The sequence below is a fragment of the Neurospora tetrasperma genome (genome assembly GCF_000213175.1).
Source record: "Neurospora tetrasperma FGSC 2508 unplaced genomic scaffold NEUTE1scaffold_2, whole genome shotgun sequence".
Taxonomy (NCBI): domain Eukaryota; kingdom Fungi; phylum Ascomycota; class Sordariomycetes; order Sordariales; family Sordariaceae; genus Neurospora; species Neurospora tetrasperma.
Window position 1 is genome coordinate 1529734 of NW_009799100.1, and position 17402 is coordinate 1547135.

General features: G+C 51.5%; 8 protein-coding genes across 8 annotated transcripts; 5 read left to right on the top strand and 3 right to left on the bottom strand.

Annotated features, from left to right (window-relative positions):
• Nucleotides 1–896: 896 nt before the first annotated feature.
• NEUTE1DRAFT_128413 (uncharacterized protein) lies at nt 897–2144 on the bottom strand (the record flags this gene model as incomplete). The annotated part of the gene is made up of 2 exons (XM_009850888.1): nt 897–1467; nt 1583–2144. The coding sequence occupies 2 exons, from the start codon at nt 1855–1857 to the stop codon at nt 975–977; spliced, it is 768 nt and encodes a 255-aa protein (XP_009849190.1).
• Nucleotides 2145–3619: 1475 nt separating this feature from the next.
• On the top strand, nt 3620–4879 carry NEUTE1DRAFT_116296 (uncharacterized protein; the record flags this gene model as incomplete). The annotated part of the gene is made up of 1 exon (XM_009850889.1): nt 3620–4879. The coding sequence occupies one exon, from the start codon at nt 3773–3775 to the stop codon at nt 4694–4696; it is 924 nt and encodes a 307-aa protein (XP_009849191.1).
• Nucleotides 4880–5495: 616 nt separating this feature from the next.
• Nucleotides 5496–6678, bottom strand: NEUTE1DRAFT_78417 (uncharacterized protein; the record flags this gene model as incomplete). The annotated part of the gene is made up of 1 exon (XM_009850890.1): nt 5496–6678. One exon carries the CDS (start codon nt 6626–6628, stop codon nt 5513–5515), a length of 1116 nt encoding a protein of 371 aa, XP_009849192.1.
• A 2689-nt stretch (nt 6679–9367) lies between these two features.
• On the top strand, nt 9368–10920 carry NEUTE1DRAFT_78420 (Dolichyl-P-Man:Man(5)GlcNAc(2)-PP-dolichyl mannosyltransferase; the record flags this gene model as incomplete). The annotated part of the gene is made up of 3 exons (XM_009850891.1): nt 9368–9557; nt 9621–9865; nt 9937–10920. The coding sequence occupies 3 exons, from the start codon at nt 9389–9391 to the stop codon at nt 10849–10851; spliced, it is 1329 nt and encodes a 442-aa protein (XP_009849193.1).
• A 12-nt stretch (nt 10921–10932) lies between these two features.
• On the bottom strand, nt 10933–11421 carry NEUTE1DRAFT_135985 (uncharacterized protein; the record flags this gene model as incomplete). Its single annotated transcript, XM_009850892.1, has 2 exons — nt 10933–11038; nt 11102–11421. The coding sequence occupies 2 exons, from the start codon at nt 11419–11421 to the stop codon at nt 10933–10935; spliced, it is 426 nt and encodes a 141-aa protein (XP_009849194.1).
• Nucleotides 11422–12172: 751 nt separating this feature from the next.
• NEUTE1DRAFT_59744 (uncharacterized protein) lies at nt 12173–13438 on the top strand (the record flags this gene model as incomplete). The annotated part of the gene is made up of 3 exons (XM_009850893.1): nt 12173–12740; nt 12822–12970; nt 13062–13438. The coding sequence occupies 3 exons, from the start codon at nt 12247–12249 to the stop codon at nt 13193–13195; spliced, it is 777 nt and encodes a 258-aa protein (XP_009849195.1).
• Nucleotides 13439–14585: 1147 nt separating this feature from the next.
• On the top strand, nt 14586–15301 carry NEUTE1DRAFT_145025 (uncharacterized protein; the record flags this gene model as incomplete). The annotated part of the gene is made up of 3 exons (XM_009850894.1): nt 14586–14870; nt 14944–15163; nt 15246–15301. 3 exons carry the CDS (start codon nt 14586–14588, stop codon nt 15299–15301), a joined length of 561 nt encoding a protein of 186 aa, XP_009849196.1.
• A 1089-nt stretch (nt 15302–16390) lies between these two features.
• NEUTE1DRAFT_94197 (uncharacterized protein) lies at nt 16391–17354 on the top strand (the record flags this gene model as incomplete). Its single annotated transcript, XM_009850895.1, has 3 exons — nt 16391–16531; nt 16667–16771; nt 16970–17354. 3 exons carry the CDS (start codon nt 16509–16511, stop codon nt 17163–17165), a joined length of 324 nt encoding a protein of 107 aa, XP_009849197.1.
• Nucleotides 17355–17402: the final 48 nt, after the last annotated feature.

A 17402-nucleotide genomic window follows, 5' to 3' on the forward strand; every position in this document is an offset into this window, starting at 1 on the left:
ATGTCCCGAGTCTGGACGTTCCCTTGAGGGAACAGACACCGTCTTTACTTTGTAAAAACACAGTGAGACTAGATGGGGAATGTGTAAATCAATACACATATTGGTACCAACCACGTAAAATCCATGAGGAGTGAAATCATTCACATAGGACCAAGCATATTCCATCAAAATCGCTACAAAGGGAACGTCATTCCGAGCATGACTTTCCATATTCCTGGGATTTTGCAACTGCAATTATCCTCCATTGAGGGCGAAGACCTTGCTGTTGCGTTTGCTTCCGTTTGGCCAAACAAATGACAGCCCAGGAATTGGACATGGCGTCGTGGGTTCAGAATGACTTCGGATATCAACCCGACTGATATGCAAGAGGCCCCAATTGCCGGGGTGGGTAAGCCAAGGACAGGCGAAATCTCTGACGAGACTTTCGTGATCCCGCATCACAAACAGATCGAGCGGAGTGACGGCTGAGGATTTTCCATTCACACACAGAGAATAGTGACAGGAAAATGCTCCCGTCCGTGTCCCACTTCCCTCCAAACGCCGGCAGAGTCAAAGTTTCCTGTTGTTCCTGAAATCCAGAGGGATACAAGCATGTTGAGAATGGGGAACAGGATCGAGCATGCGCGGTCGGGGTGATTGAAGGAAAATCACAGCTAGGTAGTGTGCAGTGCCTTGACCACTCAGCTATGTTGACTTGTTGTTGCGGTGTCTGAAAAAGAAGGGTCCTTTGAAAGTTTTGGAAGGTAAACAAGTCAAGTATCGAAGACCCCGGTCTGATTGATAAAGGAGATATGACTGTACGTAGCCATAAGGAAGGCGTCTACGCAGTCAAGCGGTTTGGAATATCGCAGGTATGAGCTCTCGGCCTTGAACACAGCAGATTAGTTCAAACTTTCTCAATGGTCAATCAGTGACGGGATGCCATTTTGATCAAACGCTCTTCAGCCAGCCATAACAACATTCAGAAGTCCTCTTCACGACTGAGCCTGGACATCCCTTCCCCCAGACTTCAGCCCCTCAACAACTTGCTTCAACCACCAAGTATGTATCCTGACATCATCCGTAAGTTCGGGGTGGAAACTCGTTCCGAAAACGTTGCCCTGCCGCACGGCAACAATGTCTTCGCCTTCTCCTGTCCCTTGTGGCTTTGGGTAAGTCCCCATTACCTCCACCTGATTTCCCTTTAGCTTGGCAACCTCATCAACCTCAGCGGTACCAGGACCAGAACTGATAATCTCCTCCACAACCGGTGCGCGGATAAACACTCCCCTGAAGGGCTCCCCTTCTTCCAGGAAAGGCAACCGCAAATCTCCCACAAAACTCTGGAGCTGTGTGCCGTAGCGGTTTCTGAGGACTTTGACGTCCAGCCCACCAATGAGTTCTTGTCCGCCTTGTTTGGTTGCTGAGGCGGCGGAGGCGAGCATGACTAGGCCGGCGCAGGTGCCCCATGTTGGTTTGTGTTGAACTCTGTAGTGGTGGTGGGAGAGGTTAGCGATTTTACCCTTTTTTTTCCCCCTTATGGTTTGTTTGTTTGTTTGTTTTCCATTGGGGGAGACAGGGGAGGGAGCGAATAAAGACTTACTTGACGAATTCGCGGAGCGGATCAAGCAATCCCAGGCGTCTGGCAACGATAGCCATGGTTGTGCTTTCTCCTCCCGGGATAATGAGAGCGTCGCATTGCGAGAGTTGGGCGGCGGTACGGACTTGGATGAAGCTGAATTGTGGTGTCGGTGTCGATGATTGTGACGATAGTTGGGCAGCTGCCTTTTGGAGGAGGGAGATGTGCTCGATCACGCCGCCTTGGAGGGCTAGGACGCCGACTGTTATTTGTTGGGGGGTTACGGCGTCGACGGTCATTGTGTCTGTGTGTCGAAGTAATGTGGTGTTTGGTCCGAAGTGATGTTCTGTTCTGGGTCAATGGGATGAGTGACGACTGTGAGATGTTGATAGGTCTTTTGGCTACACTAGGTGAACGAGTGTACAAAACGGGCGATATCGGAAGGTCCTTGTCAGTGAAGTCTGAAATTTGTGTGGACTTGATGATGACTCTTCTTCGTTCCTGGGTCGGCTACTGTAACTCTGTCGCTAATGAACGTAGGAACAAAAAAAGAAGCCACGAGGGATGTTGATATCACCGAGATGTGTACCAAACCTATGGGCACCGGTTGGCAAAGCCGAATGTAGGCGGCAATGGTCGTATCGTTGGGATAATGGAATTGGTGTTGCCACTCGGGGGGTCTGTGCAATGATCGGGGGCCTGCGGGAGCGGGACGAGCGAGAATCTCCTGGTCTGTTGGTGGGGAGTCACGGCAGTCACAGTCATACACACACGGATCCCCGATCAATCATTGTCCGCGATCTCCCGTCCTCCTTCTCCAAACCTTCCGCGTAAACGCGAAACCCGACCCGGAAGTTTTCTGGGGGAGTCTGATCGGCACGGGAGGAGGTCCGTAAACCGGGACTGACTCGCTGTGTGAGAGCGTAGATCGGTATTGATTGCAAATTTTGGACTTGCCTCAGCGAATGTGTACCGCTGAATCACGTTCATGTCGGGGATTTATCTTCAACTTTACAAGCCACGGGAATTGTATTGTTCGATGTGTCTGGATGCTACGTTAAGTGCCGGCCTAGTAGTTCTTCTGTGGTGTAATTGGCTGTAAAGCATGGGGATAAATCCGACTTGAGTGAAAGTTTGCGGTATCCTGGTTCTCATGTGGTGTGCACTTGCCCCTCCAAGGCGAGCTCTTTTCTTGCCATTGCCAAGCTTCCAAGCAAGGAATAAGCGACGGAACCTGGAATGTTCGAGGGAAACATCCATTCAGCATCGAGGAAGAGCAAGCGAGGTTGAAGATAAGCGCGGGGTTACAGAAAATTTTCTAATCATGCAGGAACGATGCTTATTCAAACCTTTGTGCCTTCACTTTGCGTCTTCTATCCCAATTGCCAGTCAGTCAGTCAGAGCTGAGACGACAGAAGATGTGAGGCCGACAGATACCCAAAGCGGATATCCCGTTCGCTTTGATTGGCTTCCAACAAGCTCAAAATGAAACAGAAATCGATCGACGCCGGAAGGTTGACTGCCAAAACAAATGCAAAAAAGTGAATCGAGTTTGTCGAGTGTCGAGTGTTGGGCTAGAGAAATGACTAATACTTGTATACCACACAGTATGACTCCTATATGGATCCGAAGCGAAATACTATGTACTCGCGGGCAACACCGGGATCAACGGCTCTCAGACGTCCTCCTCTCGATCGAATCCACAACAATTTCTATTTCATACTGCAACGCTGTTTTCTTGTACAACGGGACTTGCCATGTTGCCCACACTACTGCAGTGCCCGTGGGGAAACAATGTGGGATGTCTTTCCTGGGCGAGGAAACTGTGAGGGTGTTGAAGGTCCAGATCGTCCGGTTTCGCCGCACATGGGTACCAAGACCTTCCTTTCTCATTCAGTGGATCGTATGTACGTACGTACCGAGGTACCTTTTTTCCCTCTCGAGCCCCTCCCTACACTCCCCGGTATGATCTGAGTCATCACGTAATGTCATTGCGCTTCAAAAAGTCTATTTCCACGACCTGTGCCCGTGACCAGTTGTTGTGATAGAAACAAAATAATCCAAGCACAAAACAAACCTAAGCTCTCAATTGTGGTTCTGGTTGAATCTATTACACCAACCTCCTCCCCTCTTCCCCTTACCACTCTCTCACGTTACGAGCCTTTTATCCACACATCCATCTCACCTCACAGAGAAACCATTACCACCCTCAAAATGGCCTCCACATCCACCACCAACGGCGACTCCTTCACCGTCAAGGCCGGTCTCGCCCAGATGCTTAAGGGCGGTGTCATCATGGACGTCACCACCCCCGCCGAGGCTCGCATCGCCGAAGAGGCCGGCGCCTGCGCCGTCATGGCTCTCGAGCGCATCCCCTCCGACATCCGCGCCGCCGGCGGCGTAGCGCGCATGTCCAACCCGTCCATGATCAAGGAAATCCAGGCCGCGGTCACCATCCCCGTCATGGCCAAGGCCCGTATCGGCCACGTGACCGAGTGCCGCATCCTGGAGCAGCTGGGCGTCGACTACATCGATGAGAGCGAAGTCTTGACCCCGGCCGATGACACGTACCACGTGCAAAAGGACCAGTTCAAGGCTCCCTTTGTCTGCGGATGCAGGAACTTGGGCGAGGCGCTCAGGAGAATCAAGGAGGGCGCGGCCATGATCAGGACCAAGGGTGAGGCCGGCACGGGAGATGTCGTCGAGGCGGTGAAGCACATCAGGACCGTCAACGCCGAGATTGCTCAGGCTAAGGCGGCGTTGGCCAGTGGTGGTGAGCTGGCGGTGGCCAAGATGGCGAGGGAGATCGGTGCCGATGTTGAGCTCCTCAAGAAGACTGCTGAGCTCGGAAGGCTGCCGGTGGTCAACTTTGCTGCCGGAGGTGTGGCGACGCCCGCGGACGCGGCGCTCATGATGGAGTTTGGGTGCGATGGTGTGTTTGTGGGTAGCGGTATCTTCAAGGATGCCAAGACGCCTGAGCACGCGTTGCAGAGGGCGAGGGCGGTTGTCAAGGCTGTGGCTAACTGGAATGACTATGGTGCGTTGGTTGAGGCGTGCATTGAGCACGGTGAGGCTATGAAGGGTATCAGCAATGCGGGTATGAAGCCCGAGGAGAGAATGGCTGGAAGGGGTTGGTAGAGAGTGTGAGGATGTGGTGATGTTGATAGCATGTTTGATTTATATAAAAGCACAGTCAGAACTAAAAAGGGGCTCGGAACGGCACCCAGGAGATGGTTGAGTTGCAACCCCGAGGAGCTTCTGCCGTTAGTTACACGATATGAATATGATGAGAGAACTGTTCAAGCCATGGCTTTATTACCCAAGTTAATACCAAGAAGTGCTGGCAGAAGAATCTAGTGACCGCCTTGTAACAGTCTATACCGACTCAAGATGAGAGACGTTTGACTCCCCTTTGACCTCTTTTCTTATTTGATTATCCGTTTCTTTTCCCTTTCCATCCCTTATGTGAAATGCCATTGAGAATGGTCTCCCGCTGCCATGGATAGTCCTCGAGGCTTTATTACCCACCTCAACTGTGAAATATTATTTGCAACCTGAATGTCCTCGTAACTGGTAGAGAACAAGAGAAACAAACCCTGATTATAGTACCGCTTGACCCTGGTGCAAAGTCACCGGACAGCATCAAAACAGGTAAATCATAAGCGCTCATACATATGTGTCATGTACCATTAGTCAGACCGCACACGTCTCAACTGTCAAAACTGAAGGTTGCAGTCCTTGCTTCTGCACAACCTCGATCAACACAGCATCAAACCGCGAATCGATCAGAATTGCCAACTCATGTAGCTCTGCCTTGGCTTCTTGAACATCAACCCAAAGCTCTTTCCTCAGTTCTCCGCACCAGGCCCCGGTATACTAGGGCTCTGCATCATCATTATCCGACTCCAAGTTCGGGTCCGGCACCTGCAAGTCCGACGGCAACGGCGGCATCAACTAAGGCTCTGCATCATCATCATCCGATTCCAAGTCCGGGTCCGGCACCTGTAAGTCCGACGGCAACGGCGGCATCATTTCCACATTGGTCGGCTGAAGCGGCGGTGGCTGATGCTCAGGCGGAATGAGCGTATACGGCAAGTTGGTTGGGAGACCCTGAGCAGCCGCATCGGCCGCCGCCTTCCGTTCGTCCTCCCTCTTGATCTTGGCCAACATGTTGCGCACATCGCTCTTCTTGACATACTGGTACTTGTCCCCGAACGAGATGCGAATCCCAATCGTCAGCTGCCTAAGGGTGCACTGGGCGTCGCGGTGCATGATCTTGAGCCAACGGGCGCCGTCCTGCTCGATCTTGCGGAACTGAGCAGGGACGTTGACGCCGGGCTGCTCGCCCGTGAAGGGTTCGTGGTTGTGCTCGGCGCACTGGACGACCACGCGCCACTTGTCGTCGTACGGCCACGCTTTCTCCTGGACGGCCTTCATCTTCATCGGACACCCCGTCTTGGTCGACCGCGATTGTCGAATCCCCCGGCTGTGAGAGGTGTACGTCTTGCCGCCCTTGGAACAGCAGAGGTTGTACCTCCGGTAGTGGCCGTCCGGGTCCCGGTTGAGCGAGGACACAATCACGCAGGCGTAGCCCTGCGACCGCGTGAAGGCTTTGAGGTCCGTCTGGAGCGCTTCAAAGGTGGGATACAAGCGGTCCTGGGGAGGGGGCAGGAGAGCCATTTGGAAGTTGGGCCGGGCCGGCTGTGGTTGCCCTTGGCCGCCGGACGGACCGGGCTGGCCCTGCTGAGCTTGCTGATCATGAAGTTGCTGCTGCTGCTGGGACTGTGGTTGCTGCTGTTGGCCTTGCTGAGTGCCAGTAGCACTTTGGTTCGGGATAGGTTGGAGTTGTTGCTGAGTGTATCCAGCCTGCTGGTGTTGATGGATAGCTGAACTGGCCGCTTGGCCCTGGGGCGGCGGGTTTTGCGGTTGGAAATTGTGGAACTGGTGTAATTGTTGCTGTTGTTGCTGCATTTGCTGTTGCATTTGAGGTTGGGCCGGCTGAGGAGTCATCTGCAGCTGATGCTGCCCGTGTTGGCCCATGGCCGCCGTCTTGGGCTGTCCTCTAGGCATCGTGTGAGATGGGACAATTCGATGAAGACAATTCGATGCTCTGGATGATCACACAATAAACAATATGCGTCTTTAGACTGTGAACGCGCCTCGGCTCGTATGTGACTAGATGCATTACCGCTATTTGCACTTTCGGCTGTGGGTAAATTTCCATATCGTCAGCTGGAGTGGTATCTTATCGGGTTTGTTGCAGCTGTTTGCGGGCCGGCGCACCTTCCACTTCCGCTTTTGTACCCCTGAACGGGGTCCAATGGTTTTCGACTTGTTGGTTGTTCTCACGTTCCTTCCTACTTTATCCATCCTACCATATCGAAGACCAGAGAGGCTGTCCATCGAATGAAATACCTACGAAGCTACTAAATATGTAATGGATTCGATTATTCATCACTGCAGGACCAACATTGCGCTTTGTCATGGGATGTCATCTGTTGTGCAGATGTGATCTGACAGCTGCGTGCAGTGCTGCAATGATGTAAATGTATTCAGGCACCTCGACTGTACCCATCTTCATCTGCTGGACGCTGCTGCATTTGTTGCATCTCGGCGATGGCGAACGCTCTTTTCCCGCAAGCAAACCTTTCATTCAGCATTTCGGGGATTTCAGGACCAAAGAAGCGCTGTTTTCCCTGTCTTGTGTCTTGACTAGACACCACCTTTTTCGTCAAACCTTTTCTGCCTTTGTTTTTCTTGACAACGGCACCTTTTCTGCACCATCTGTCGTTCACGCTGTGACAGGTTTCCTCTGGTGGCCCACACATGCACTGCGGTTACTTGCTAGTTGCAATCCATCCAAACACATGCAAAATCGACATGGTCTACCTCCTACTGTTGGACAGTGAGGGATTCGAAACTTGAATGCTTCTTTTGCAAATACTTTTCACAATGGAACCGACAAGACTGGATGGTTGATGCCATCCTACATTAAAAGGGTGCCACAACCAAGCGGGCATATACGCGACTCTGTCCGTCACAATGCTTTTGTACCTGCGACTGAAAGAGGGGATTTTTTTTTTCAAGCTTTGTATCTTGCATTCTACCATGTCTTTGCAGTATCAACCAGCTTGACTCTTACAAATCTCTCTCTGCAGATACTACCGGTCGGCCAAAGATGGAGCCCAGGACTCTATTTGGATTGATATCACCTGTTTCCGTTTGGCCCAACTTCCGCCCAACACCAAAAAGCCCGAAATTAGGTGTCGAACTGGCTAAAATTCCGGAAAAATTTGAACCAACTTCTCGAGTCGATCTGATTAAAGCTACTCGCTTCCAATGATGCTGACACCAAAGATGTGAAAGAAATGTTGCGGGCACTTGTTCTTTCAAAGAAGCCTGCCACTCTGGGTGAGTTGGCAATTCTCACACGATTAACCATCGATGACGTCCGACAGTCACTTAATAAGTGCAGTCTTTTGGTCAGGATCCAGGACAGAAAGGTTGTTTTTATCCTTGAAAATCAAGTCAAGGAATACCTGTTGAAGAGTTCTGAGAGAGGTTACTTTAGGTCCGAGGAGAAGAGGAGCTGGAATGGCAACACGGCGTCTTGGCATCTAGATGCTTTATCTATCTCGTCGAGAAACTTCAGTCCATAGAACAAGATGTGAAGGTCCGCCAGGGTATAATCAACACTTCTATCCTAGCAACTGCTCTGGAAACGCCCATAAGGAGCTATCTTCGGACACTGATTGACCAGCAACCTCTGATCTTGAGCAGGAAGACTCGCCTCAAGAAGACTATTTGGCCGCGGACGACAGTGACAGCGACGGAGCACATGAAGGGAATGGCCTTTTGACAATGAAGGTGACTTGTCAGCCGAGGCTCCGGTTTGGAGCAGAGCAACCCATACGAGCTGGATCTTACAATATTCCTCCGTTATCCAATCATATACTGGCTCTGCCATTACAGCTTAACCACCAAGAAATTCGCAGAACGAATGAGGAGCGAAGATAGTAAGGAAGGTGAGGAAGGCTAGGAAACTTATAAAGTAGATGACAACGACAAGGAGGGTAACGGGACGGATGACGATGAAGACGGGTACTGATAGGTCGATGTTTTCCATTTCTTGGGTACCGGTTACTGGATCTGGAATCTCCAGACATGAAAAGTTCCATTGACCATTTATTACATGTTGGCCTTAGAGAAAAAATAACCTTGGATATCAAGTTCAAGCTGGATGCCCTCACTGCCCCTTCTCTAGTCTTATAGTAACTCGTCAGGGTTGTGTATGACGAAAGGAAACAAATAAACTTACACAGTAAACCCTCACACTGGGACACTTCGGCGGCCCCACTATTGTCCACCTGTAATTGTATACACATCACCCCTGGAAAGCTCGTTAGCTCGGTACTTATATGGTATTTTGACAGGGGGATGACAAGGGGGGTGACAGGGAGTAAAACCAGTAAAATATAGAAGGTAGTAAGGGGGGCTCTGGGTGATTTAGGCAGTAAAGAAGGTTTGTGTGTGTGTGCTCTGTTTACTCGTTCTCACTTTGAAATCAGGCAGATTCAGCCAATCAGAGCTCGTAGATAGACGTATCCCGCCTTGCAACCCCCCCTGTGAAAGTATGTGGGGCAAGAACCACGCTAACAAACTTTTAAGGGTCAATATGTAATTAGTGCACTGCTGCCCCTGTCTAATGACGACTGTTAGCACATGAAATTGGATGGAAGTCATCGCAACGCGTCCTCTTTTGCGACTTAGCAGCTTCCTTTCCACCAAACAAAGGTGTAGAGGTATCTTCACCGAACACCCCTCGACAAGATGGCCGACACATCAAGTAGGCCAGAATCAAACCCACCCCTCTACAAGCAAGCCCTTGATTTCGCCCTAGATGTCGCCAACGGTCGCCATGCTCTGTCGAAGCTCATCCCGCCCGCTCTCTTCCTGGTTGATGCGTTCCTCTGCGGGCTGATCATCTGGAAAGTGCCTTGTACGTAACCGGTACCGCGGATTGGCGCACAGTTACCAGTTTTCTCACGATCGCATACCATAGACACCGAAATCGACTGGACGGCCTACATGGAGCAAATCTCCCAAATCCTCTCGGGCGAGCGCGACTACACCAAGATCCGCGGCGGCACCGGTCCGCTCGTGTACCCGGCTGCGCACGTCTACATCTACACCGGACTATACCACTTGACGGATGAGGGGAGGAACATATTGCTTGCGCAACAGCTATTTGCGGGTCTTTATATGGTTACGCTGGCGGTTGTTATGGGGTGTTACTGGCAGGCCAAGGTATCTTTCTACAAGTGGCTTTGCGACAATGCTGGTTGGGGGAGAAGCTGACAAAATGAAACCAAAAACAGGCACCACCATATCTCTTCCCGCTCCTGATCCTCTCGAAACGGCTACACAGTATCTTCGTCCTGCGCTGCTTCAACGACTGCTTCGCCGTCCTGTTCCTCTGGCTTGCCATCTTCTTCTTCCAGCGGCGCAACTGGCAAGCCGGCGCATTACTCTACACCCTCGGCCTCGGCGTCAAAATGACGCTACTACTCTCCTTACCAGCCGTAGGCGTTGTCCTCTTCCTCGGCAGTGGCAGTTTTGTCACCACTCTGCAGCTCGCAGCAACAATGGGTCTGGTCCAGGTCCTCATCGGCGTCCCCTTCCTGGCGCACCACCCCACGGAATACCTCTCCCGGGCCTTCGAGCTCTCCCGGCAATTCTTCTTCAAGTGGACCGTCAACTGGCGCTTCGTCGGCGAGGAAATCTTTCTCAGCAAGGGGTTCGCGCTCACACTGCTCGCTTTGCACGTTCTCGTTTTGGGAATCTTCGTTACCACCCGTTGGATCAAACCTGCGCGCAAGTCTCTTGTTCAGCTAATCTCTCCTGTCCTCTTGGCGGGCAAACCGCCTCTAACTGGCCCCGAGCACCGCGCTGCGGCGCGGGATGTGACGCCGAGGTACATCATGACCACGATCCTGTCTGCCAATGCTGTGGGCCTCCTCTTTGCCAGGTCCCTCCACTACCAGTTCTATGCCTATGTCGCATGGTCGACTCCGTTCCTCCTCTGGCGCGCGGGGTTGCACCCTGTCTTGGTGTACCTGCTATGGGCGGTGCAGGAGTGGGCGTGGAACGTGTTTCCTAGCACGCCGGCGAGCTCGGCGGTGGTGGTGGGCGTATTAGGCGTTACGGTCGCAGGAGTGTGGTTCGGCGCACGGGAGGAGTGGGAGCCTGGGATGAAGTCGTCGTCGAAGAAGGAGGAGGCGGTGATGCGGTGATGTAGTTGCTTTGCTGTCTGTAATATTTCTGGCTGGCGATAAAATATTATTTTTGGGTATCTCTGTTCTTCGAATGTCTCCTCAAGGTCCATACTCTTCGTCTTCCGAGTCGCTAGGCGGCAGTTTTCCAACAGTCGATTCCTCGTCTTCGGACTCGTCGTAAGTTTGTCTGACGAACTGCTTGGGCCTGTGTTTTCGTCCGTCAGTCAGCTTTCTCCGTCCAATCCACTGAAGCAACAATGTGACATACCAATAAGCCTCCTTCCTCCAAGCCTTCTCGTCCCTTACGATATTGATGATCTCTCCTACAACCTTGCTACCAGTCTTGCTGCGCTCCTCCATGGAACCCAAGTCGACCAAGACATAACCGCCGCGCTTAATCCAGATGGTGTTGCGAAAACGAGACTCGAGCTCGACTAAAATGGTCTTCTTGTTGGGCAGCTCGCAGATATAGTTGCTGTTGCCCTCGGCCTTGACGACGCGCGCAATGGATTGCGAATCGGTAAGTTGGTCGGGAGGGGTCAGCGACTCCTGGTCGGCGGCGTGAACGTGGCGTTTTGGCTTGCCCATGGTTGCGGATGGTTTGGGTTGTTTGTTGTTTTTGGTATTGCGCAATACTCTGAAGAAAAAATAATTCCAGGCGTAGGAAAGGGGAGCACAGAAATCTAAAGGAAACAACGGTTGATGAAATCATGGATTGGAACTTTTGGAACTTTTGGAATTTGGAGAAAAGTGGGGTAATTTCGATAGATGCATATTCTGTCCATTGGAAAATTACCATGCCTAGGTACCTTACATCTCCATATCCTCCCTCAGCATTTACACGTTGACGAGGCATCTGTATTAAAGTCTCAAGATATCAACGGTTATGAGCGACACCTCTCTTCTAGATAGCCCTCTTCAATTCTATCTATTTGTCTCAAGTTCCTCCAAGCACAACGTCAACAGTTGTAGAAATTCTCTATGACGGCCTAGAATGCCGATCGCCTCCGGCGGTTCACTGAACCACGGATCGGCGCCTTAGCACTCAACAGTGGGTAGCACCCGCCAGAATTGGTCCACTAACATCGGGGATGCGGTGGCCGAGACAAGCCAAAGTTTGAACTCTTTCGGGGTCTCAGACACCGTGCCGATGGGGTCCAACCCTGTGGGATTCAGTCCACTGCCGCGCCGCTTGCTGTGCCGTTGGGCCGCCGCGGGCCCGGTACCGGGGGAGGGGCGTTTCTGTTGGGACCCCCCCGCGCCGACTCATTCCTTTGTTGCCCGTCGACCTCGGACTTCCTCCGGTCTTCACTTGACTTTTTCACTTGACCTCTTTCTTCACCTTTCATTGCTGTACACTTCTCACCTAAATTACCTTCAACACAATCCCAAATACTACTAAACACAGTCAAAATGGGATCCAACGACTCCCCCTCCCTCCCCGCCTTGGCCACCGACTCCAAGTTCATCTTCTTCACCGACTTCGACGGCACCATCACCCAACAAGACAGCAATGACTTCATGACCGACACTCTAGGGTTCGGCCCGGCACTCCGTAAGAAGGGAAACGAGAGCGTCCTCTTCGGCCACCGCGACTTCCGCGACAGCTTCTCGGAGATGCTGGACAGCATCAGCACGCCCTTTGACCAGTGCATAGAGACTCTGCTCAAGAACATCACCCTCGACTCTGGGTTCAAGGAGTTCTTCCACTGGGCCAAGGAGATTAACATGCCGATTGTGATTCTCAGTGGCGGCATGGAGCCTGTGATCAGGGCGCTGTTGGCCCATTTCTTGGGCAAGGAGGAGGCGGATAGTTTGCAGATTGTTAGCAACCAGGTGGCTGTTAGGCCGGGAAAGAAGAGTTTGAATGAGGAGGGAGGGTGGATGATCACTTACCACGATGACAGGTTTGTCACCCCCTTTTTTTTCTCTCTTTTTTCTTCCTGTTTTTGACGACACGGGACAAACACTCACATGGAAAAATACAGCGGATTCGGCCACGACAAGTCCCTCGAAATTCGCCCCTACGCCAACCTGCCCGCCGACCAAAGGCCAGTCCTTTTCTACGCCGGCGATGGCGTCTCGGATCTCTCAGCTGCCAAGGAGACGGACCTTCTCTTTGCAAAGGCTGGAAAGGGTATGTTTTGCAATTCGAACGAATTACCATTCCCATCGCCATTGCCATTGCCATAGTGTTTGCTGACTTGACACACCACACACACACACAGATCTCATCACCTACTGCGAAAAGGAGAACGTGCCCTTCACCACGTTCCACGACTTTACCGAGATCCTCGCTGTGGTCAAGGACATCACCGCGGGCAAGGTGACTGTTAAGGAGGCTGCTGTTGGCAGGAAGTGAGCTAGCTATCCCCTCCACCGAGCGTCTGTCGGTCTGTCTAGTCTTGTTCCTATTCCTTTCGGCTCAGTGTTTTTTTTTCCCCTCTGGACACTATTCTAGACGGTGCACAGGAGTGATTGGTTGGTTGGTTAGTAGCAGGCTACTTATGCCACTTTTCATCCTGATAGAACTCTTAGAAGAAGACAAAATAAGGGAGCGGTTGTTCTTCTGATTGTTATAGACAATAGACGTGTGGGTCATGACTGTCCTCCCACTCCATAATTCGAAGGCGTTGTGTTGCTAGGCAATCCGCAAGGCTCTCTGTCGGGTTCGGGACCTTGACTGAGGCTGAGGAAATCTTGCATAAGGCAACATATGTTGTATCACGGACGTCGTTGCCTGTTGTTTCTCACGGACAGATAAGAGAGGGCAATTGATGGGACCTCGGCTTTTGGCTCTCCAAACCCATGGATTGGAGTAGATTGGTCGGACTGGAGAAGGCTTGGATAGATATCGTCCGCATAGAGGCAGGTGACCTTCTTATAATGAGAAATTTGCAATTGATTGGACGCATTCTAGTTTTCTTGGATATAGCGGAAGGAGCTTTACGAACCAATGCTCGTTACTCCGCATGTCTAGCTGGTGACACATGATAGAAAACATCCCAGTGGCTAGGCTAGGCGTGATATAAAAACACTAGTGCTGTGATGACCCGACTCCCGAAAGCTGACCTTCACTTCCAATTTACCGGTCAACACCTCAATTTCTGCAGAGCTAGTCATCGGCCAACATTTGATAGCATCATGTTGTGTCATCTTCTCGCCCATATGCTTCCATCAGCTAGATCTGCAGCTTCGGAAATCCTCCAAGAGGGTGTAACAGACGCAGACCAAACTACTAGTTTCCCAATACTACTACCGCACTTCTCGCCCAGTGTCCAATCGAGACTTGACAAGGCTATCGCTTACATAGACCAAGCATAATTTCCATGCATGTATACGAGACCTGAAAGAGCGACTGGTGCGCTTCTGGCTTTTGAATTATCGCTCTGGAGTCGAACAGGACGAGCGATGTTGACAAGCCAAACAGAACAAGATAGCCAGGAAAGAAAATCTTGTTTTCTTATCCGAGGCAAAGTAAAGGTACCCCGGATTTACTTTGCGTTGTTTTGTCTGCATCGCCGGAGCGGGATCACTAAAGTCATGCCGCTGACGGTTGGCATATCGCTTTGGTGCTCCCCATGGGGAAACACAGAGTAAGGGGGTGGTGGATTGGCAAACATGCACACCCGTTGTAGGAAACCTCTATAAAGCGAGGGCACCCGGACATCTGACCGCCTAGGTTCTGTGATGTTGGGCCTGAGTACCTTGCTTGCTCGTTTCGTTCCTGTCTTCAGCTACTCAGTTTCAAAATGAGACTTTTCCTCAGCCTTACGGTCCTCATTGCGGTCGCAACAGCTTGCACAATCCCAAGCACACCACTGTCCAACAACATCACCAGCCACTTCCGTGTCCAAGTCCAAAATGCTTCCTATCCTCAAATCCACAACAAGTACATGAACTTGATGGTCTCCGGAGGTGGTGACCGGCACCTGTACGTCGGAGGATCACCGCAAGTGGGTGATACTACTACCAATCTGCTTCTCATCAAGGGTTCGATCAACTGGGTCTCCATCACTGCTGTCATTGGCGGCGAGGTGAGTTTGCCGCAATTCCTATGCAGAAGTCGTCCGTCCAAGTAAGAGTTCGAGTTGACGTCTCCGGACACAGGAATCCAATGTCGACGACACTGTCAAGATGTTCATGACGGAACGCGGCGATCCGAGAGCTCTTTTCCAGCCGACGTACGCTTGCAATCCGGACACCGACAGCTTGCAGGTCGAGTTGCGGTTTGTGGGGAAGCAGAATGCGCCGGCCGGAGGCTGGATTTGTGTGCGGCCATCGTTCGATAACAGTCATGAGTTCCGGTACTATCCTCCGGGAAACACGAGTAAGTTACTGCCTGCCCAGTTGCCGTTCTGTCTTGGAGATTCTGTGACGTGGCTGATTCATTAATCCATGATGAACGACAGAGTCCGATCCGAACCGATTCTGCATCAAAGTAACACTCGTCGCCGTTCCCACATAGAAATGGCTATCGTAAAGATCATCGGAGAGGACGGAAAAATATATCCTGAGGGAAGTTCAGATGATGGTGCGCAAGGCTGGATAAAAATGGATCAGAGGAAGTGGTTGCCCTGGCGATGGGTCCAGATGTTTTGTTTACCCCTGAGGGGATCCACACTGGCCATGGTGTTGTTGAAGTTCAATGTTGTCTCAATTGACTTGTTGCTGCCACGAGTTGGTATAAATTAACACGATTTCCGCGCGGCCGATCTATAATACGTATTCGTTAAAGATCACCAACTAACAACGAAATGAGCAATGAGAAGGCTCTTTGAATACACGTGTGTGATTGAAGCGCAAGTATCCAAGACACCAGAACCTCAGCCCTGAAGCGGCCGAGCGGATGGTGTTCTGGTGACTGCGCCACAGAATGCAAGTAAGCAGCTAGAGCGAACAGCGGACAGTGCTTATGGCGTGCAATGACGTGCGCTGGTGTTGGGCTGACAAGATGCACAAGTCCAAGACACTGTTGTTGTAGCCTTGTCGATTGATGGAAGGGCTGAGACACATTGGAAGCGCATCAACCTAGTCGTTGTTGGTGACAACGATTTGTAAGAAGAGTACCAGGAGGATATGGGGTTGGCATTTGGGATTGTCATACGATCAGACGCAAGTCTCCAGAGTCTCTGAACAAAAGGGAAAAGATTCTTGCGAATCGAGGTCACCATATCCATTCAGCTGAATGGTGGATGGCGGGGTCAATAGGACCCCTAGTCGCCGTTCGCGTCATCGGCGGGACCTGACAAATGGAGACTTTTCTTACATCATCAAAAACGGGACGACGGGGAACATCGAGAAGGCTCCACCACTGTTGATTTGCTCCCGTAAGCTTTTGCGCAGTGGACGGGACAAGGGCAGCTTCAGTTCAGTTCCCATGTGCCGCCGTTGCGTGATTGTACCGTACCCGTACCGTTTCTTTTGGCAGCCATCGGCTCTCGGTGGGTGCAGTCACAGAGCGCTTTGGGTGGTCTCGTAAAAAAAGAGGCTCAGCCTTCCATCTGTTGGAATTTACCGTAAAAAACCCCTCTTCCCCTCAACTCTCCTACACCATGTTCTCCTCCAGATTCATTAGACCTGCCGCCAGCACTTTTGCCAGAGCTACTCCTCGCCCTATTATCACCAATACCCCTTCAATTGCTTCCCGCTTTTTCACCACTTCGTCGCCCAAGATGACTGTCCACAACATTGCTACGTGAGTTCTAATCCGTCGCTTTTCCTTCCCGAGGCCGTGTGATACATAAAATCGCCAGCCAGCAGCTTAGCCAGCCTTGATGGGTTCCCGTCTACCAATATGACCCAATGAACTGACAATATCTCGATACAACAGCGTCGAGGAGTTCAAGGAGGCCATTGCCAAGAACCCCATCGTTGTCCTTGACGCTTTCGCTACCTGGTGCGGTCCTTGCAAGGCCATCGCTCCCACTGTCGCCAAGTACGTTCCTGTTCCCGATTTCAATAGTTCCAGCCCCAGCAACAGCCTTGTGCTCTTGTAGCACGCATACACACACACATATACTCCCTTTCTACTCTACCATAATCTAGGACGCGCGAGCGCGAGCGAAACATTTCCGCCCTTTTCATAAAAACAATACAACGCACTTACTGACTAATCCTTTCTTGCTTGGAAAAGGTGGTCCGAGGAGCCTCAGTTCAAGGACACCGTCTACTTCGCCAAGTTCGACGTCGACGCCCTTCCCGACCTCGCCCAGGAGCTCGGCATCCGCGCCATGCCCACTTTCGTCATCTTCAAGAACGGCGACAAGGCTGACGAGTTCGTCGGTGCCAACCCCCCTGCTCTCCTGGCCACCATCACCAAGCAACTTTGAATAAAGAGCGGAGATATGGGATAGATACAACAGGATGATACCTAGAAATAGATAGGGAATGCAAAGTTTAAGCAATTCGGAACAGCACTTTGTGTGAGCGCCTACCTACATGCGCGCATGTGAGTGAGCAGGGCTGGGAAGGGAGGCTGTCTGGCTAGGTAGGCTGTGGTTAGAGTGTCATGGTTACATACATGACTGCAACTTACCATTGCAGCATGACTACGATGGAGACTGCTG